General features: G+C 48.6%; 1 protein-coding gene across 1 annotated transcript in view; it reads right to left on the bottom strand.

Annotated features, from left to right (window-relative positions):
- Window positions 1-18,626, bottom strand: part of LOC308128162 (kinesin heavy chain-like) — a 46,499-nt gene extending 27,873 nt beyond the window's left edge. The window contains exons 1-9 of the mRNA XM_080493840.1: window positions 18,590-18,626; window positions 18,455-18,510; window positions 14,821-14,908; window positions 13,854-13,978; window positions 9,786-9,890; window positions 9,263-9,411; window positions 5,018-5,166; window positions 4,458-4,621; window positions 1,281-1,349 (exon numbers count right to left, since the gene is read on the bottom strand). Coding sequence (XP_080349966.1) covers window positions 1,281-1,349; window positions 4,458-4,621; window positions 5,018-5,166; window positions 9,263-9,411; window positions 9,786-9,890; window positions 13,854-13,978; window positions 14,821-14,869 — 810 coding nt within the window. The 5' untranslated portion in view covers window positions 14,870-14,908; window positions 18,455-18,510; window positions 18,590-18,626. The remainder of the gene's footprint in view (window positions 1-1,280; window positions 1,350-4,457; window positions 4,622-5,017; window positions 5,167-9,262; window positions 9,412-9,785; window positions 9,891-13,853; window positions 13,979-14,820; window positions 14,909-18,454; window positions 18,511-18,589) is intronic.
- Window positions 18,627-18,632: the final 6 nt, after the last annotated feature.

The following is an 18,632-nucleotide window of genomic DNA, read 5'->3' as shown; positions in this document are numbered from 1 at the left end:
CACTAACTAATCTGAAGATTTGGTTGGCCGATCTGCGAATGCACTGGGCAGTGAGTCTTTAATTTTATCCGTAAGAGTTACAATTCTGTCATTAAAGAATTTTACAAAGTCATTACTGCTCAAAGTTAAAGGGATATGAGGTTCTACAGAACTGTGACTTTTGTCAGCCTGGCTATAGTACTGAAGAGAAATCTAGGATTGTTCTTGTTTTCTTCTATTAAGGAGGAAGAGGAGGTATTTCAGGTTTTGCGAAGGGATTTTTTATAGATTAACAAACTATCTCTCCAGGCTGTTCAAAATACTTCTGAGTTAAGTACCATTTCTTCTCTAATTTTCCTGCTGATTTCTTTAAAGTTCTCATGACCATTGTACCATGGAACTATCCTCCTCTGAGTTGTTGTGTTTATCTTCAAGGGAGCAATGGAATCAAGTGTGGAGTGAAGTAAGGCTGCTGTTCCATCTACAACCAAGTCAGCCTGAGTAGGGCTAATGCTAATGCTAATGGTGTGACAGCTGTTTACTGCTGGATCCACAGATGGAACTGAAGTCAGTATTGATGGGAGTACTTCCCTGAATTTGGCTCCAGCATTGAATGATCTCTTATATTTCAGTTTATTTTCCGGGGCTATGAAGCCAGTTAATGTAAATTCAAATGATGTCAGGAAGTGATGAGACAACAGAGGGCTGTGGGGAAGAACCATTAACTGATCAGGATCAATACCATAAGTGAGGACCAGATGAAGCGTGTGATTAAGATAATGAGTGGGTTCACTTATCTTCTGTGAAAATCCCATTGTGTCCAGTAAAGAGCTAAATGCTATGCTAAGGCTCATTGTCAACATGAATGTTAAAGTCTCCCACTATAAGGACTTTATCTGAGCTCAGGACTATCGTAGAGAGACATTCAGAGTATGGTCCAGGAGGACGGGACACTAGGACAAGTAGAACTGCTGCTGGGTGTTCTGGTCAGAGTCATGAGATCCAGAGTGAGACTTTCAAAGGGTTCTGGTTAGTTTTAGTTCTGGGATCAATAAGAAGACTAGAGTTCTAGATAAATCCTCCTCCTCCTCCTCCTCCTCCTCCTCCTCCTCCTCCTCCTCCTCCTCCTCCTCCTCCTCCTCCTCCTCCTCCTCCTCCTCCTCCTCCTCCTCCTCCTCCTCCTCCTCCTCCTCCTCCTCCTCCAGGGACATGATGGTTAACATGAGTGGTGGGAGTTGCTTCATTTAGGCTGAGACATTCATCTCTTTTTGTTTTGGGACGTGAGAGCAGCAGAGACTGACCTCGTCCTGATCAGCCAGCTGCTGCTTGAGCTCCTCGCAGGTCTGGCTGTGCTGGTTGATCTCATCATCCTGAAACATGGACACAAGTCATGACACGTGTGCTGGAGTGGTTAGGACAGGGGTCAGCACCCTGCGGTTCCTTAGCCCCCCTGTGGCTCCTCTGTCCCCTTGTGGCGGCTCCCTGACACGCGAGGAAGCTCTAATTGAGGCTAAAAACAGCTAAATATAGTAACATGATATAGTACAAAATAGCTACAACTACTCAAACAATAAGTATTTTTATTAAAAATTGTTGAAAAAACATTCAAATGAATACATCTGGAAAGAAAAAAGGAAAATAGGTAAACGAAAAAGAAAAGACAAACGTTACAAAGGAAAAAAGATGAAATATAAAAAAGATGGAATATAAAAAAGATGAAATATAAAAAAGATGGAATATAAAAAAGATGAAATATAAAAAAGATGGAATAGCTAAAGCGGGAAAACCCATGAAAATATTTTTACAAAGCTAAAAATGTAATAAAAAAGTCTAAATGGTGCCTCTGACTTTCTGAATGCAACCTGCATGTAAGCTTGTAAAGCACGTTTAAAGACGTCTCTTCTTCAGTTCTCAGAATTTCATGTTTCACCTCCAAACCAAGTTTATTGACTAGAAAATTGTGAGAACAGCTCTTTTGGTTATAAAGGTTGCAGACTGCTGGGTTAGGGTGACCTGTCCTACAGGGTAAGGGTTAGATCAATCTGTCCTACAGGGTAAGGGTTAGATCAATCTGTCCTACAGGGTAAGGGTTAGATCAATCTGTCCTACAGGGTAAGGGTTAGATCAACCTGTCCTACAGGGTAAGGGTTAGATCAATCTGTCCTACAGGGTAAGGGTTAGATCAATCTGTCCTACAGGGTAAGGGTTAGATCAATCTGTCCTACAGGGTAAGGGTTAGATCAATCTGTCCTACAGGGTAAGGGTGAGAGAAATATGTCCTACAGGGTAAGGGTGAGAGAAATATGTCCTACAGGGTAAGGGTGAGAGAAATATGTCCTACAGGGTCAGGGTCATCTGTCCTACAGGGTAAGGGTTAGATCAATCTGGTCTACAGGGTAAGGGTTAGATCAATCTGTCCTACAGGGTAAGGGTTAGATCAATATGTCCTACAGGGTCAGGGTCATCTGTCCTACAGGGTAAGGGTTAGATCAATCTGGTCTACAGGGTAAGGGTTAGATCAATCTGTCCTACAGGGTAAGGGTTAGATCAATCTGTCCTACAGGGTAAGGGTTAGATCAATCTGTCCTACAGGGTAAGGGTTAGATCAATCTGTCCTACAGGGTAAGGGTTAGATCAATCTGTCCTACAGGGTAAGGGTTAGATCAACCTGTCCTACAGGGTAAGGGTTAGATCAATCTGTCCTACAGGGTAAGGGTTAGATCAATCTGTCCTACAGGGTAAGGGTTAGATCAATCTGTCCTACAGGGTAAGGGTGAGAGAAATATGTCCTACAGGGTAAGGGTGAGAGAAATATGTCCTACAGGGTAAGGGTGAGAGAAATATGTCCTACAGGGTCAGGGTCATCTGTCCTACAGGGTAAGGGTTAGATCAATCTGGTCTACAGGGTAAGGGTTAGATCAATCTGTCCTACAGGGTAAGGGTTAGATCAATATGTCCTACAGGGTCAGGGTCATCTGTCCTACAGGGTAAGGGTTAGATCAATCTGGTCTACAGGGTAAGGGTTAGATCAATCTGTCCTACAGGGTAAGGGTTAGATCAATCTGTCCTACAGGGTAAGGGTTAGATCAATCTGTCCTACAGGGTAAGGGTTAGATCAATCTGTCCTACAGGGTAAGGGTTAGATCAATCTGTCCTACAGGGTAAGGGTTAGATCAATCTGTCCTACAGGGTAAGGGTTAGATCAATCTGTCCTACAGGGTAAGGGTTAGATCAACCTGTCCTACAGGGTAAGGGTTAGATCAATCTGTCCTACAGGGTAAGGGTTAGATCAATCTGTCCTACAGGGTAAGGGTTAGATCAATCTGTCCTACAGGGTAAGGGTGAGAGAAATATGTCCTACAGGGTAAGGGTGAGAGAAATATGTCCTACAGGGTAAGGGTGAGAGAAATATGTCCTACAGGGTCAGGGTCATCTGTCCTACAGGGTAAGGGTTAGATCAATCTGGTCTACAGGGTAAGGGTTAGATCAATCTGTCCTACAGGGTAAGGGTTAGATCAATATGTCCTACAGGGTCAGGGTCATCTGTCCTACAGGGTAAGGGTTAGATCAATCTGGTCTACAGGGTAAGGGTTAGATCAATCTGTCCTACAGGGTAAGGGTTAGATCAATCTGTCCTACAGGGTAAGGGTTAGATCAATCTGTCCTACAGGGTAAGGGTTAGATCAATCTGTCCTACAGGGTAAGGGTGAGAGAAATATGTCCTACAGGGTAAGGGTGAGAGAAATATGTCCTACAGGGTCAGGGTCATCTGTCCTACAGGGTAAGGGTTAGATCAATCTGGTCTACAGGGTCAGGGTCATCGGTCCTGCAGGGTTGTCATCCATCCTACAGGGTAAGGGTGAGAGAAATCTGTCCTACAGGGTCAGGGTCATCTGTCCTACAGGGTCAGGGTCATCTGTCCTACAGGGTCAGGGTCATCGGTCCTGCAGGGTTAAGGTCATCCATCCTACAGGGTTAGGGTGAGAGAAATCTGTCCTACAGGGTCAGGGTGAGAGAAATCTGTCCTACAGGGTCAGGGTCATCTGTCCTACAGGGTCAGGGTCATCTGTCCTACAGGGTAAGGGTGAGAGAAATCTGTCCTACAGGGTAAGGGTTAGATCAATCTGGTCTACAGGGTTAGGGTGAGAGAAATCTGTCCTACAGGGTTAGGGTGAGAGAAATCTGTCCTACAGGGTTAGGGTGAGAGAAATCTGTCCTACAGGGTAAGGGTTAGATCAATCTGGTCTACAGGGTCAGGGTCATCGGTCCTGCAGGGTTGTCATCCATCCTACAGGGTAAGGGTGAGAGAAATCTGTCCTACAGGGTCAGGGTCATCTGTCCTACAGGGTCAGGGTCATCTGTCCTACAGGATCAGGGTCATCGGTCCTGCAGGGTTAAGGTCATCCATCCTACAGGGTCAGGGTGAGAGAAATCCATCCTACAGGGTCAGGGTCATCTGTCCTGCAGGTAATACTCACCTTGTCATCCAGCTGCTGATAAAGGTCAGAGATGAGCGTCTCGTACTGCGTTTTCTCTTCTTCATTAAGAGGGATGGGGAGCGGGGCCACGTTCACTGTCATGGTGTCACTACTGCTCTTCCTGTTCCTGCTGCTCAGCTGCTCCTCCACTGGAACACACTCGCCTGCAAACATTGATGGAGATCAATGCCTCAGTTTCAGCTCTGAGCCCATACATAATGACACGTGTAGAATTTAGTTTTTGAAGCATTCCGTGTGGCTCGGCCTCTCAGAGATTCACTTCCTGCATAAAATCCTCATCAGCTCCCTCATCTTGCCAGGGGTTGAGGAGGCGGAGCCTATTTTCAGTGGAATAATTATTTTTCTTCCGATTGTGAAAATGTTCTGTAAACTAAAGCTGTTATTCAAATGGAATAAAGATCTTTTGTGTTGGGTAATAGAGTCCTGATGGACTGTTTCCCTTCACAGCTGCAGTTATGTCCATAATGGATGTTTCTAAAAGAAGGACAACGATTAAAGTTCAGCTCTTCAACCACATTGGTCCATTGTATCCTCCTCACCTTTCCTCCAGCGCTTCAACTCGTTCTCCAGCTTCTGAATCATCACACTCAGAGTCCGATTCTTCTCCTTCTCTTTCTCGTACTTCTTTTTCCACTCCTCAGCAGTCAGCTCCAGGTTCACAGACACCGTGTTTTTAATGGTTTTAGCTCTGAAACAGAAAATCTGGTCTGATGAAGCTCCACTCTCCGACAATAAGAGTCCCACAATAAGAGTCTGACGCTGAGAGTCCCACAATAAGAGTCCCACAATAAGAGTCCGACGCTGAGAGTCCCACAATAAGAGTCCCACAATAAGAGTCTGACACCGAGAGTCCCACAATAAGAGTCCCACAATAAGAGTCTGACACCGAGAGTCCCACAATAAGAGTCCCACAATAAGAGTCTGACACCGAGAGTCCCACAATAAGAGTCCCTCAATAAGAGTCCCACAATAAGAGTCTGACGCTGAGAGTCCCACAATAAGAGTCTGACACCGAGAGTCCCACAATAAGAGTCCCACAATAAGAGTCCGACGCTGAGAGTCCCACAATAAGAGTCCCACAATAAGAGTCTGACGCTGAGAGTCCCACAATAAGAGTCTGACGCTGAGAGTCCCACAATAAGAGTCTGACGCTGAGAGTCCGACAATAAGAGTCCCACAATAAGAGTCCGACGCTGAGAGTCCCACAATAAGAGTCCCACAATAAGAGTCCGACGCTGAGAGTCCCACAATAAGAGTCCCACAATAAGAGTCTGACGCTGAGAGTCCCACAATAAGAGTCTGACGCTGAGAGTCCCACAATAAGAGTCCGACGCTGAGAGTCCCACAATAAGAGTCTGACGCTGAGAGTCCCACAATAAGAGTCCCACAATAAGAGTCTGACGCTGAGAGTCCCACAATAAGAGTCTGACGCTGAGAGTCCCACAATAAGAGTCTGACGCTGAGAGTCCGACAATAAGAGTCCGACAATAAGAGTCTGACGCTGAGAGTCCGACAATAAGAGTCCGACAATAAGAGTCTGACGCTGAGAGTCCGACAATAAGAGTCCGACAATAAGAGTCTGACGCTGAGAGTCCCACAATAAGAGTCTGACGCTGAGAGTCCGGTGCTGAGAGTCCGACAATAAGACTCAGACAATAAGAGTCTGACACCGAGAGTCCCACAATAAGAGTCCCACAATAAGAGTCTGACGCTGAGAGTCCCACAATAAGAGTCCGACGCTGAAAGTCCCACAATAAGACTCAGACAATAAGAGTCTGACACCGAGAGTCCCACAATAAGAGTCTGACGCTGAGAGTCCCACAATAAGAGTCCCACAATAAGAGTCTGACACCGAGAGTCCCACAATAAGAGTCTGACACCGAGAGTCCCACAATAAGAGTCTGACGCTGAGAGTCCCACAATAAGAGTCTGACACCGAGAGTCCCACAATAAGAGTCCCACAATAAGAGTCCGACGCTGAGAGTCCCACAATAAGAGTCTGACGCTGAGAGTCCCACAATAAGAGTCCCACAATAAGAGTCTGACGCTGAGAGTCCCACAATAAGAGTCCCACAATAAGAGTCTGACGCTGAGAGTCCCACAATAAGAGTCTGACGCTGAGAGTCCCACAATAAGAGTCTGACGCTGAGAGTCCCACAATAAGAGTCCGACGCTGAGAGTCCCACAATAAGACTCAGACAATAAGAGTCTGACGCTGAGAGTCCGACGCTGAGAGTCCCACAATAAGAGTCTGACGCTGAGAGTCCCACAATAAGAGTCCGACGCTGAAAGTCCCACAATAAGAGTCCGACGCTAAGAGTCCGGTGCTGAGAGTCCGACAATAAGAGTCCGACAATAAGAGTCCAACGCTGAGAGTCCGACAATAAGAGTCCGACAATAAGAGTCCAACGCTGAGAGTCCGACAATAAGAGTCCGACAATAAGAGTCTGACGCTGAGAGTCCCACAATAAGAGTCTGACGCTGAGAGTCCCACAATAAGAGTCCGACAATAAGAGTCCGACACAGAGAGTCCCACAATAAGAGTCCCACAATAAGAGTCCGACACAGAGAGTCCCACAATAAGAGTCCGACACTGAGAGTCCGACACCGAGAGTCCCACAATAAGAGTCCGACAATAAGAGTCCCACAATAAGAGTCCAACACAGAGTCCGATGCTGAGAGTCCGACAATAAGAGTCCCACACAAGGAGTCCGACAATAAGAGTCCCACACAAGGAGTCCCACAATAAGAGTCCCACAATAAGAGTCCGACAATAAGAGTCCGACAATAAGAGTCCGACAATAAGAGTCCGACAATAAGAGTCCCACAATAAGAGTCCCACAATAAGAGTCCGACACACAGAGTCCCACAATAAGAGTCTGACAATAAGAGTCCGACACAGAGAGTCCCACAATAAGAGTCCCACAATAAGAGTCCGACAATAAGAGTCCGACGCTGAGAGTCCGACGCTGAGAGTCCCACAATAAGAGTCCGACACAGAGAGTCCCACAATAAGAGTCCGACAATAAGAGTCCGACACAGAGAGTCCCACAATAAGAGTCCGACAATAAGAGTCCGACGATAAGAGTCCGAAAATAAGAGTCCGACAATAAGAGTCCGACAATAAGAGTCCGACACAGAGAGTCCCACAATAAGAGTCCGACAATAAGAGTCCGACACAGAGAGTCCGACAATAAGAGTCCGACAATAAGAGTCCGACACAGAGAGTCCCACAATAAGAGTCAGACTCTGAGAGTCCGACACCGAGAGTCCCACAATAAGAGTCCGACAATAAGAGTCCGACACAGAGAGTCCCACAATAAGAGTCAGACTCTGAGAGTCCGACACCGAGAGTCCCACAATAAGAGTCCGACAATAAGAGTCCGACACAGAGAGTCCCACAATAAGAGTCAGACTCTGAGAGTCCGACACCGAGAGTCCCACAATAAGAGTCCGACAATAAGAGTCCCACAATAAGAGTCCGACAATAAGAGTCCGACACCGAGAGTCCCACAATAAGAGTCCGACACAGAGAGTCCCACAATAAGAGTCCGACAATAAGAGTCCGACACAGAGAGTCCCACAATAAGAGTCAGACTCTGAGAGTCCGACACCGAGAGTCCCACAATAAGAGTCCGACAATAAGAGTCCCACAATAAGAGTCCAACACAGAGTCTGATGCTGAGAGTCCGACAATAAGAGTCCGACAGTAAGAGTCCCACAATAGGAGTCCGACAATAAGAGTCCGACAATAAGAGTCCCACACAAGGAGTCCCACAATAAGAGTCCGACACAGAGAGTCCCACAATAAGAGTCCGACAATAAGAGTCCGACGCTGAGAGTCCGACGCTGAGAGTCCCACAATAAGAGTCCGACAGTAAGAGTCCCACAATAGGAGTCCGACAATAAGAGTCCGACAATAAGAGTCCGACAATAAGAGTCCCACACAAGGAGTCCCACAATAAGAGTCCGACGCTGAGAGTCCCACAATAAGAGTCCGACACAGAGAGTCTGACACTGTGAGTGGGGTGTTAGTCTCTGGTCTAATCCTCTGGTCAGCCAGTCGCTCTAGCTCCTAAATCCTCTGGTCAGCGGGTCGCTCTAGCTGCTGAATCCTCTGGTCAGCAGGTCGCTCTAGCTACTGAATCCTCTGGTCAGCAGGTCGCTCTAGCTACTGAATCCTCTGGTCAGCAGGTCGCTCTAGCTACTGAATCCTCTGGTCAGCAGGTCGCTCTAGCTCCTGATTCCTCTAGTCTGCACCAGACAGGGAAACATCTGCAGATCGTCGCTCCACGGGGTTGATTTCTGAACGTCTGTCTCGGTGAGCGTTCTGGTTTGTGAGTGGGTTTTAAAAATGGCGGCATGAAAGAGACACTCATCTGTGTTGTGACGCCCCGGCCAATCACCAGCCAGCTACCTGCCGACGTCATATTGTCTACTGGCTTCAGCTTGCTGGGAACCGCAGTCAAGGAGAAACTACGAAAGTACCTGGGACCAGGTATAAACACGGAATGGAAACGCCTAAAAGGCGAGCCAGGCCGACCTGAGCCGAGTTGGGCCAAGGCAAGCCGAGTCAGGCCTGGCCAAGCCGAGCCCAGTGGAGTCGGGCTGAGCCAAGACGAGTCAGTCCGAGTCGGGCTAAGCTGGGCAGGGCCGAGCCGAGCCGAGCCGAGCCGGGCCGAGGAGGTATTAGTGGAAAAGCAACATTAGGTCACACACAGTTACTTCTGGTTTCAGCTTTGTTGGAGACATTTGCAAATGAGTGAAGGTCGTTGGTACAGCACCTCTGTCCAAACATGAGCGTAGACTTGGTCTCGGCCTCATTGTACACGGACGGCGAGCAGCAGATGATGATGGTGGTGCGACAGTTTCCTCCCAGAGAGTCCTGCAGGATCCGGGTCATCTTACTGTCTCGGTACGGGACGTGAGTTTTCTACAAACACATGTATGAACTGGTGAACTTCCTGTGACGTATTCAACAACACAGCCAAGTGCATCCTGGGATACTCCCCAGCAGGATGACCTGATCTGAAAAGGAGAGAGGCTTTACATTACTTTAATATTACATCACTTCACTATTACATCACTTCACTATAACATTACAATAATTAGAAAACTTTATCCTGTAGTTTTCAGTGACCCCATTTTAATCTTCTGTCATCTTTATTATATTTTGGAATGCTTATATTTAAACATCATATTATTGTGTTCATGCAAATGTTGAAGTGACATGGAAGTGAATGAATGTGGTTCTGACAGGAAAGAATGAGGACATGAGGACATGAATGAGAAGATGAGAGGACTCACCCTTCCTTCGCTCAGAGCTGCGATGACGTTCCCCAGAGCCGACAGCGACTTGTTGATGTTCTTGGCTTCGTCCAACACGGCGCCTTCAGCTCCGGTTTTACTCACCTGGAGATCAGAAACCACCTAACTAAATACCAACCAGGAGATAACCAGATGTACTGGTCCCACATGGGGACTTCACCGAGCAGTACAAGTCAGAGTGCACAACCATCCACAAACAAGATATGTATATTATCTATAACGTGTCAAACGGAGGTTTTAGCACACGTTACAGTTTTCTTAACGTGGACTGGTTCTTGTTTCGGGTTAGGCTTCGGCTTAGTGTTAGGGTTAGGTTTAACCTTAAGATAGGGTTAGGCTTAGGCTTAGTGTTAGGGTTAGGTTTAACCTTAAGATAGGGTTAGGCTTAGTGTTAGTGTTAGGGTTAGGTTTAACCTTAAGATAGGGTTAGGCTTCGGCTTAGTGTTAGGGTTAGGTTTAACCTTAAGATAGGGTTAGGCTTAGGCTTAGTGTTAGGGTTAGGTTTAACCTTAAGATAGGGTTAGGCTTAGTGTTAGTGTTAGGGTTAGGTTTAACCTTAAGATAGGGTTAGGCTTAGGCTTAGTGTTAGGGTTAGGTTTAACCTTAAGATAGGGTTAGGCTTAGTGTTAGTGTTAGGGTTAGGTTTAACCTTAAGATAGGGTTAGGCTTAGTGTTAGTGTTAGGGTTAGGTTTAACCTTAAGATAGGGTTAGGCTTAGGCTTAGTGTTAGGGTTAGGTTTAACCTTAAGATAGGGTTAGGCTTAGTGTTAGGGTTAGGTTTAACCTTAAGATAGGGTTAGGCTTAGGCTTAGTGTTAGGTTTAACCTTAAGATAGGGTTAGGCTTCGGCTTAGTGTTAGGGTTAGGTTTAACCTTAAGATAGGGTTAGGCTTAGGCTTAGTGTTAGGTTTAACCTTAAGATAGGGTTAGGCTTAGGCTTAGTGTTAGGATTAGGTTTAACCTTAAGATAGGGTTAGTCTTAGTGTTAGGGTTAGGTTTAACCTTAAGATAGGGTTAGGCTTAGTGTTAGTGTTAGGTTTAACCTTAAGATAGGGTTAGGCTTCGGCTTAGTGTTAGGGTTAGGTTTAACCTTAAGATAGGGTTAGGCTTAGTGTTAGGGTTAGGTTTAACCTTAAGATAGGGTTAGGCTTAGGCTTAGTGTTAGTGTTAGGTTTAACCTTAAGATAGGGTTAGGCTTAGGCTTAGTGTTAGGGTTAGGTTTAACCTTAAGATAGGGTTAGGCTTCGGCTTAGTGTTAGGGTTAGGTTTAACCTTAAGATAGGGTTAGGCTTCGGCTTAGTGTTAGGGTTAGGTTTAACCTTAAGATAGGGTTAGGCTTCGGATTAGTGTTAGGGTTAGGTTTAACCTTAAGATAGGGTTAGGCTTCGGCTTAGTGTTAGGGTTAGGTTTAACCTTAAGATAGGGTTAGGCTTCGGCTTAGTGTTAGGGTTAAGTTTAACCTTAAGATAGGGTTAGGCTTAGGCTTAGTGTTAGGGTTAGGTTTAACCTTAAGATAGGGTTAGGCTTCGGCTTAGTGTTAGGGTTAGGTTTAACCTTAAGATAGGGTTAGGCTTAGGCTTAGTGTTAGGGTTAGGTTTAACCTTAAGATAGGGTTAGGCTTAGTGTTAGTGTTAGGGTTAGGTTTAACCTTAAGATAGGGTTAGGCTTCGGCTTAGTGTTAGGGTTAGGTTTAACCTTAAGATAGGGTTAGGCTTCGGCTTAGGCTTAGTGTTAGGGTTAGGTTTAACCTTAAGATAGGTTTAGGCTTCGGCTTAGTGTTAGGGTTAGGTTTAACCTTAAGATAGGGTTAGGCTTAGTGTTAGTGTTAGGTTTAACCTTAAGATAGGGTTAGGCTTCGGCTTAGTGTTAGGGTTAGGTTTAACCTTAAGATAGGGTTAGGCTTAGTGTTAGTGTTAGGTTTAACCTTAAGATAGGGTTAGGCTTAGGCTTAGTGTTAGGGTTAGGTTTAACCTTAAGATAGGGTTAGGCTTCGGCTTAGTGTTAGGGTTAGGCTTCGGCTTAGTGTTAGGGTTAGGTTTAACCTTAAGATAGGGTTAGGCTTAGGCTTAGTATTAGGGTTAGGCTTAGTGTTAGGGTTAGGTTTAACCTTAAGATAGGGTTAGGCTTCGGCTTGGTGTGAGTTAGGTTTAGGTTAGGGTTAGGTGAGGGTTAGGTTAACCCTAACTCATTGGAACCCGTTAGAACCCATCAGAATCCAGAAGAACGCATTAAAACTCATTAGAACACACTAGAACCCAGAAGAACTTATTTGAACCAAGAAAAAGAAAAGTTCAGCTGTGACATCAGTCAGCTGCCCAAAAATATTCCTGTTCCGCAGGAGAGTTCATGCTCCGAGAAGAAGCTGTGGAACTCATAGGCCACGCCCCCTCAGTACAGGTCACGCCCCTTCACAGCATATTTCTCACTTCATATGTTTCCAGAAATTCATTTCAGCAAAAAAGAAAAAGTTTGTGTCTGAGCCACCATGTTGGTCTGGTTTTAACAAACTGAACTGTTTTAACGGTTTCAACTGTTTTAATGGTTTTATTGGTTTTAACTGTTTTAACGGGAAGAGCTGAGTGATGCGTTCAGGGGCATCACGTAACTCTATTCTGTACTACGTGCTAACGAGCTGCAGGGCTCATATAGTAGTGAGGCTACAGGCTACATGATAAGCTGCGGGGCTCGTATGGTAGCGAGGCTACATGCTACATGCTAACAAGCACTGGGGCTCACACAGTAGTGAGGCTACATGCTACATGCTAACAAGCTGTGGGGCTTACACAGTAGTGAGGCTACATGCTACATGCTAACAAGCACTGGGGCTCACACAGCAGTGAGGCTACATGCTACATGCTAACAAGCTGTGGGGCTCACACAGCAGCGAGGCTACATGCTACATGCTAACAAGCACTGGGGCTCACACAGCAGTGAGGCTACATGCTACATGCTAACAAGCTGTGGGGCTCACACAGCAGTGAGGCTACATGCTACATGCTAACAAGCTGTGGGGCTTACACAGCAGTGAGGCTACATGCTACATGCTAACAAGCTGTGGGGCTTACACACCAGTGAGGCTACATGCTACATGCTAACAAGCTGTGGGGCTCACACAGCAGTGAGGCTACATGCTACATGCTAACAAGCTGTGGGGCTTACACAGCAGTGAGGCTACATGCTACATGCTAACAAGCTGTGGGGCTCACACAGCAGTGAGGCTACATGCTACATGCTAACAAGCTGTGGGGCTTACACAGCAGTGAGGCTACATGCTACATGCTAACAAGCTGTGGGGCTTACACAGCAGTGAGGCTACATGCTACATGCTAACAAGCTGTGGGGCTTACACAGCAGTGAGGCTACATGCTACATGCTAACAAGCTGTGGGGCTTACACAGCAGTGAGGCTACATGATTAAAATATGACTGATATGTGGCCGGAGTTTGGGCAGTGTGGCACAGAGAGACTTCAGCCCAGACGGTCGGCACTACTGAACAAAACCAGCTCCCTCTGGCCGTAGAAGCGTTTACTGAGCAGTGAGTGGTTTCTGTGTGCTCCTTGAGCTCAACATCGAGAAAGTCTCTACAGTCCTTGTCCTACGACGAGAGCTTTCTCAGATCAACTTTGTGGAAATTGGCTTGCTAAATATGGCCGCAATAATGAACTATCCAATCATCTGGACCGCCTCCAAAATGAAAAGCTGTAGTGGGCTTTTCATTTTGGAGGCGGTACAATAAAAACTGGCTGGGCTCTTACATCAATAACAAAAGGCCATCTTCAGTCGACTCCGTTTACTTTCTATTTCCTCTGCTCACATTCTAGCCCATGTTATTGCTAATGCTGCTATGGCAGAGTTGGTAGAAGTTTGGGTTACCGATCCCGAGCAATCCCCCGGCGGAGCAGATCAGCTCAGTTTGACAACTGTTCAGATCGTATCCTGCCAATTGGATGGGAAGGTCCATAATAATAATGGTTTATGTCAATGGATATTTGTGGTGTGTGGTTGGTACAAACACTCTTGGAGAGTGCCAGGAGGGCGCAGCGTGACCTTCTCGCTGCCTGCCAGGTCCACCAGGTACAGCTTCCCTGACAGCTTCAGCTCTGTCTCCACATTCTCCTGCTTGATGTTGATCAGGAAGATGCTGTGACTCCGAGAGCTGTGCTCGTTCATGTCTGGAGGAGAAACAAGCAGAAACAGCCCCGACATGAAGAAACAGCCCCAACATGAAGAAGAGAGAGGAGGAGCTCCTCCTCCTGTTACTGAAAGGAGGAGCTCCTCCTCCTGTTACTGAAAGGAGGAGCTCCTCCTCCTGTTACTGAAAGGAGGCGCTCCTGCTGAAGCTCCGCCTCCTGTTACTGAGAGGAGGAGCTCCTCCTCCTGTTACTGAGAGGAGGAGCTCCTCCTCCTGTTACTGAGAGGAGGAGCTCCTCCTCCTGAAGCTCCGCCTCCTGTTACTGATAGGAGGAGCTCCTCCTGAAGCTCCGCCTCCTGTTACTGATAGGAGGAGCTCCTCCTGAAGCTCCTCCTCCTGTTACTGAGAGGAGGAGCTCCTCCTGAAGCTCCTCCTCCTGTTACTGAGAGGAGGAGCTCCTCCTGAAGCTCCGCCTCCTGTTACTGAGAGGAGGAGCTCCTCCTCCTGTTACTGAGAGGAGGAGCTCCTCCTGAAGCTCCGCCTCCTGTTACTGAGAGGAGGAGCTCCTCCTGAAGCTCCTCCTCCTGTTACTGAGAGGAGGAGCTCCTCCTGAAGCTCCGCCTCCTGTTACTGAGAGGAGGAGCTCCTCCTGAAGCTCCTCCTCCTGTTACTGAGAGGAGGAGCTCCTCCTGAAGCTCCTCCTCCTGTTACTGAGAGGAGGAGCTCTCTTTAGTAGTAGTACTAAAAGAAGTAATATTGAGTAGTAGCAGTAGTACTGATACTAAGAGCAGTAAAAGAAGTAGCAGCAGCAGTAGTAGTAGTAGTAGTAGTTGTAGTTGTAGTAGTAGAAGTAATACTATCAGCAGTAGTGTTAGTACTCACTGGTGACAGCGACGTGTCTGTTAGCTTTTCCTTCATCGATGATGTCCATCACTTCTTCAGGACTGGAAACAAAACGCTCGGTGCAGCCCTGACAAGTACAAAGCAACAAACAAGATTACTACAAAAACTGAAGCGTCAAGCAACAGAAAACGGGATTGGCTGAAGACTGTGGAATATTTGTCCCATCCTGTATCATCAAAGGAATACTACAAACCAAGATCAGTAATCAAATACAAAACTAAATGACTGTTTAAATTAGAAATCACTTTTCAGATAATCAGATATCAACTGAACAATTCACAGCATAACCTTGAATTATTTTTCATCTTCAACTATTGTTGCAAACACAGAAGTCCACCTTTTCACTTCATCGTGTATGTTCATTCATATTTAATATCCAGAAATTGTACTATGGATGATTGTATGAAAAGGGTAAGGGTTACCAGCTATAGAGCCGGTGATGGCGTCTCCGATAGTGTCTCCGGACGAGTCCTTAAGGTCCGACGCTAGGTGTCCTCGACCCCAATGCAGGATCACGGACGACGGAGGAGTACAATGCTGCAGCTCGCATGGGCGGGTTGGTAACTCCCTCTCCCACCTTGCTGGCCCTCTCAGCTCTATGTCACAAGCATCAGGGGAAGCATCGGCGGTGCTTCGCTTCAGGCCTTCACCCTTATGGCCAGGGAGACGGGTCGTCTTATGTGGACGCTGGTGCAGGCACCAAGGTGTGCCAAAGGGTTCTCCGCTCCCTGTTTGGGTCGGCCGCTCTCAATGCCCTGGAGTGCTCTGCCCAGGCAGGGGTGAACCGGCAGCAGCTGGAGGAACTCCAGAGGCCCAGAGCAGCTCCTAGCAGACCCAGGGCCTCCACCTCTAGTAGCCATCGGCCCGAGAGGTCCACCTCTAGTAGCCCGTCGGCCCGAGAGGTCCACCTCTAGTAGCCATCGGCCCGAGAGGTCCACCTCTAGTAGCCCGTCGGCCCGAGAGGTCCACCTCTAGTAGCCATCGGCCCGAGAGGTCCACCTCTAGTAGCCATCGGCCCGAGAGGTCCACCTCTAGTAGCCCGTCGGCCCGAGAGGTCCACCTCTAGTAGCCGTCGGCCCGAGAGGTCCACCTCTAGTAGCCCGTCGCCCCGAGAGGTCCACCTCTAGTAGACGTCGGCCCGAGAGGTCCACCTCTAGTAGCCCGTCGGCCCGAGAGGTCCACCTCTAGTAGACGTCGGCCCGAGAGGTCCACCTCTAGTAGACGTTGGCCCGAGAGGTCCACCTCTAGTAGACGTCGGCCCGAGAGGTCCACCTCTAGTAGACATCGGCCCGAGAGGTCCACCTCTAGTAGCCGTCGGCCCGAGAGGTCCACCTCTAGTAGACGTCGGCCCGAGAGGTCCACCTCTAGTAGACATCGGCCCGAGAGGTCCACCTCTAGTAGACGTCGGCCCGAGAGGTCCACCTCTAGTAGACATCGGCCCGAGACACCCCCAGGCTGCCTTGGCAGTGGGCGTGCAGGATCAGGCCCCAGCCCCCCCTACTCAGCTCAGTGCTGTGGTACTGATACTGCATAGTACTGTGGTACTGATACTGCTCAGTGCTGGGGTACTGATACTGCTCAGTGCTGTGGTACTGATACTGCTCAGTGCTGTGGTATTGATACTGCATAGTACTGTGGTACTGATACTTCTCAGTGCTGTGGTGCTAATACTGCTCAGTGCTGTGGTACTGATACTGCAAAGCACTGAGGTACTGATACTGCTCAGTACTGTGGTACCGATACTGCAAAGCGCTGAGGTACAGATACTGCTCAGTGCTGTGGTATTGATACTGCTCAGTGCTGTGGTACCGATACTGCTCAGTGCTGTGGTACCGATACTGCTCAGTGCTGTGGTACCGATACTGCTCAGTGCTGTGGTACCGATACTGCTCAGTGCTGTGGTACCGATACTGCTCAGTTCTGTGGTACTGATACTGCTCAGTGCTGTGGTATTGATACTGCATAGTACTGTGGTACTGATACTTCTCAGTGCTGTGGTGCTAATACTGCTCAGTGCTGTGGTACTGATACTGCAAAGCACTGAGGTACTGATACTGCTCAGTGCTGTGGTACCGATACTGCTCAGTGCTGTGGTACCGATACTGCTCAGTGCTGTGGTACCGATACTGCTCAGTTCTGTGGTACTGATACTGCTCATTGCCACGTAGATCCATTCATTCATTCTTCTATAAACCTTTGAAGCTGGAAACCAACATGTGTCTCAGTGCTGCCCCCTGCAGGTTCCTAGGTTTTCTACCAGTAGAATGGAGGCGGAGCTTCCAGCTCTCAGGCTCCTCCCACGAGGAAGCAGCTCCCAGGTTCAGTCGGGAGGCTGAGTCAGGGCCCCTTCATGCTGTGTGCAGATTGTACCCATACTCCACCCTAGGCTCACTTCCTTAACGTTCTATAAAGGAACGGAACGATTTCTAAAGAATCTCCACTTCTGCTGCCCGGCGTTCTCCACCTGTTTCACGTCAGGAGTTCTGAGCCTCTGGCTCTTTATTTACTTTTCATTTAGTTTGATTGTTCAGACGGGGAGACGGAGGATCTCCTCACAAGCGCCCAGTAGCTCTGACGCATGCGCACAAGTTGTGCTGTCACAAAGGTTGGGCTGCGTACGCTCCACCTTAGTGGGGCAGCAGACCCTGCACAAAGGGGTGGAGGATGATTTGACATCACTGCACACCAGCGCCGTGCGGAGAGCAGGAGTGGGTCTTCAGTCTCTACTGTCACCGGTTCTATTTAATGAAGCTGCTTCAAGACCCGGGAGCAGTTTCTAGTCCAGCTGATGGAGGTTTAGATTGATGGGGGTCTAGACAGACGGAGGTTTAGAATGTTCAGACTGCAGTCTGTGCTCTCTCTCTCTCTCTCCCCCTCCCTCCCTCTCCCTCCCCCCCCCCCCCTCCCTCTCTCTCCCTCTCTCCGTCCCTCCCCCCCTCCCTTCCTCCCTCTCTCCTCCCTCCCTCTCCCCTCCCTTCCTCCTCTCTCCCTCCCTCCCCTCTCTCTCTCTCTCCCTCTCTCCCTCCCGTCCCTCTCTCCCTCCCCCCCCTCTCTCTCTCTCTCTCTCCCTCCCTCCCTCCCTCTCCCCCCTCTCCCTCTCCCCCTCCCTTCCTCCCTCTCTCCCTCCCTCCCTCCCCTCTCTCTCTCTCTCCCTCTCTCCCTCCCTCCCTCTCTCCCTCCCCCCCCTCTCTCCCTCCCTCCCTCCCTCTCCTCTCCCTCCCTTCCTCCCTCTCTCCCTCCCTCCCCTCTCTCTCTCTCCCTCCCCCCTCTCTCTCCCTCTCCCTCTCTCCCTCCCTCCCCCCCTCCCTCCCTCCCCCCCCTCTCCCTCCCTCCCTCCCCCCCCCCTCTCCCTCCCTCCCTCTCCCTCCCTCCCTCTCCCCCTCTCCCTCCCTTCCTCCCTCTCTCCCTCCCCCCCCCTCTCTCTCTCTCTCCCTCCCTCTCTCCCTCCCCCCCCTCTCTCTCTCTCCCCCTCTCCCTCCCCCCCTCTCTCCCTCCCCCCCCCCTCTCCCTCCCTCCCTCTCTCCCTCCCCCCCCCCTCTCTCTCTCTCCCTCCCTCCCTCTCCCTCCCTCCCCCCCCCCCCCCCCCACTCCCTCCCTCCATGTTGTTTCATACCTTTACAAAAGGAACTCTGTTCTTGTCCTCGTGGACGGCCAGGTTGATCTTGGACACTGAAACAGAAGATTGAGAAGAGCTTGAATCGTTTCTACCGACAGTCTGAGGGAGAAACAGGAGGAAGGTTCTTCTCACCATCCAGCAGATCTCTGATTTTATCCAGATAGATCTCAAAGTA

This window comes from Lipophrys pholis (genome assembly GCF_963383615.2).
Source record: "Lipophrys pholis genome assembly, contig: SCAFFOLD_62, whole genome shotgun sequence".
Lineage (NCBI taxonomy): Eukaryota > Metazoa > Chordata > Actinopteri > Blenniiformes > Blenniidae > Lipophrys > Lipophrys pholis.
The sequence above is the reverse complement of the archived record's forward strand: the minus strand, read 5'-3'. Positions and strand labels throughout refer to the sequence as shown.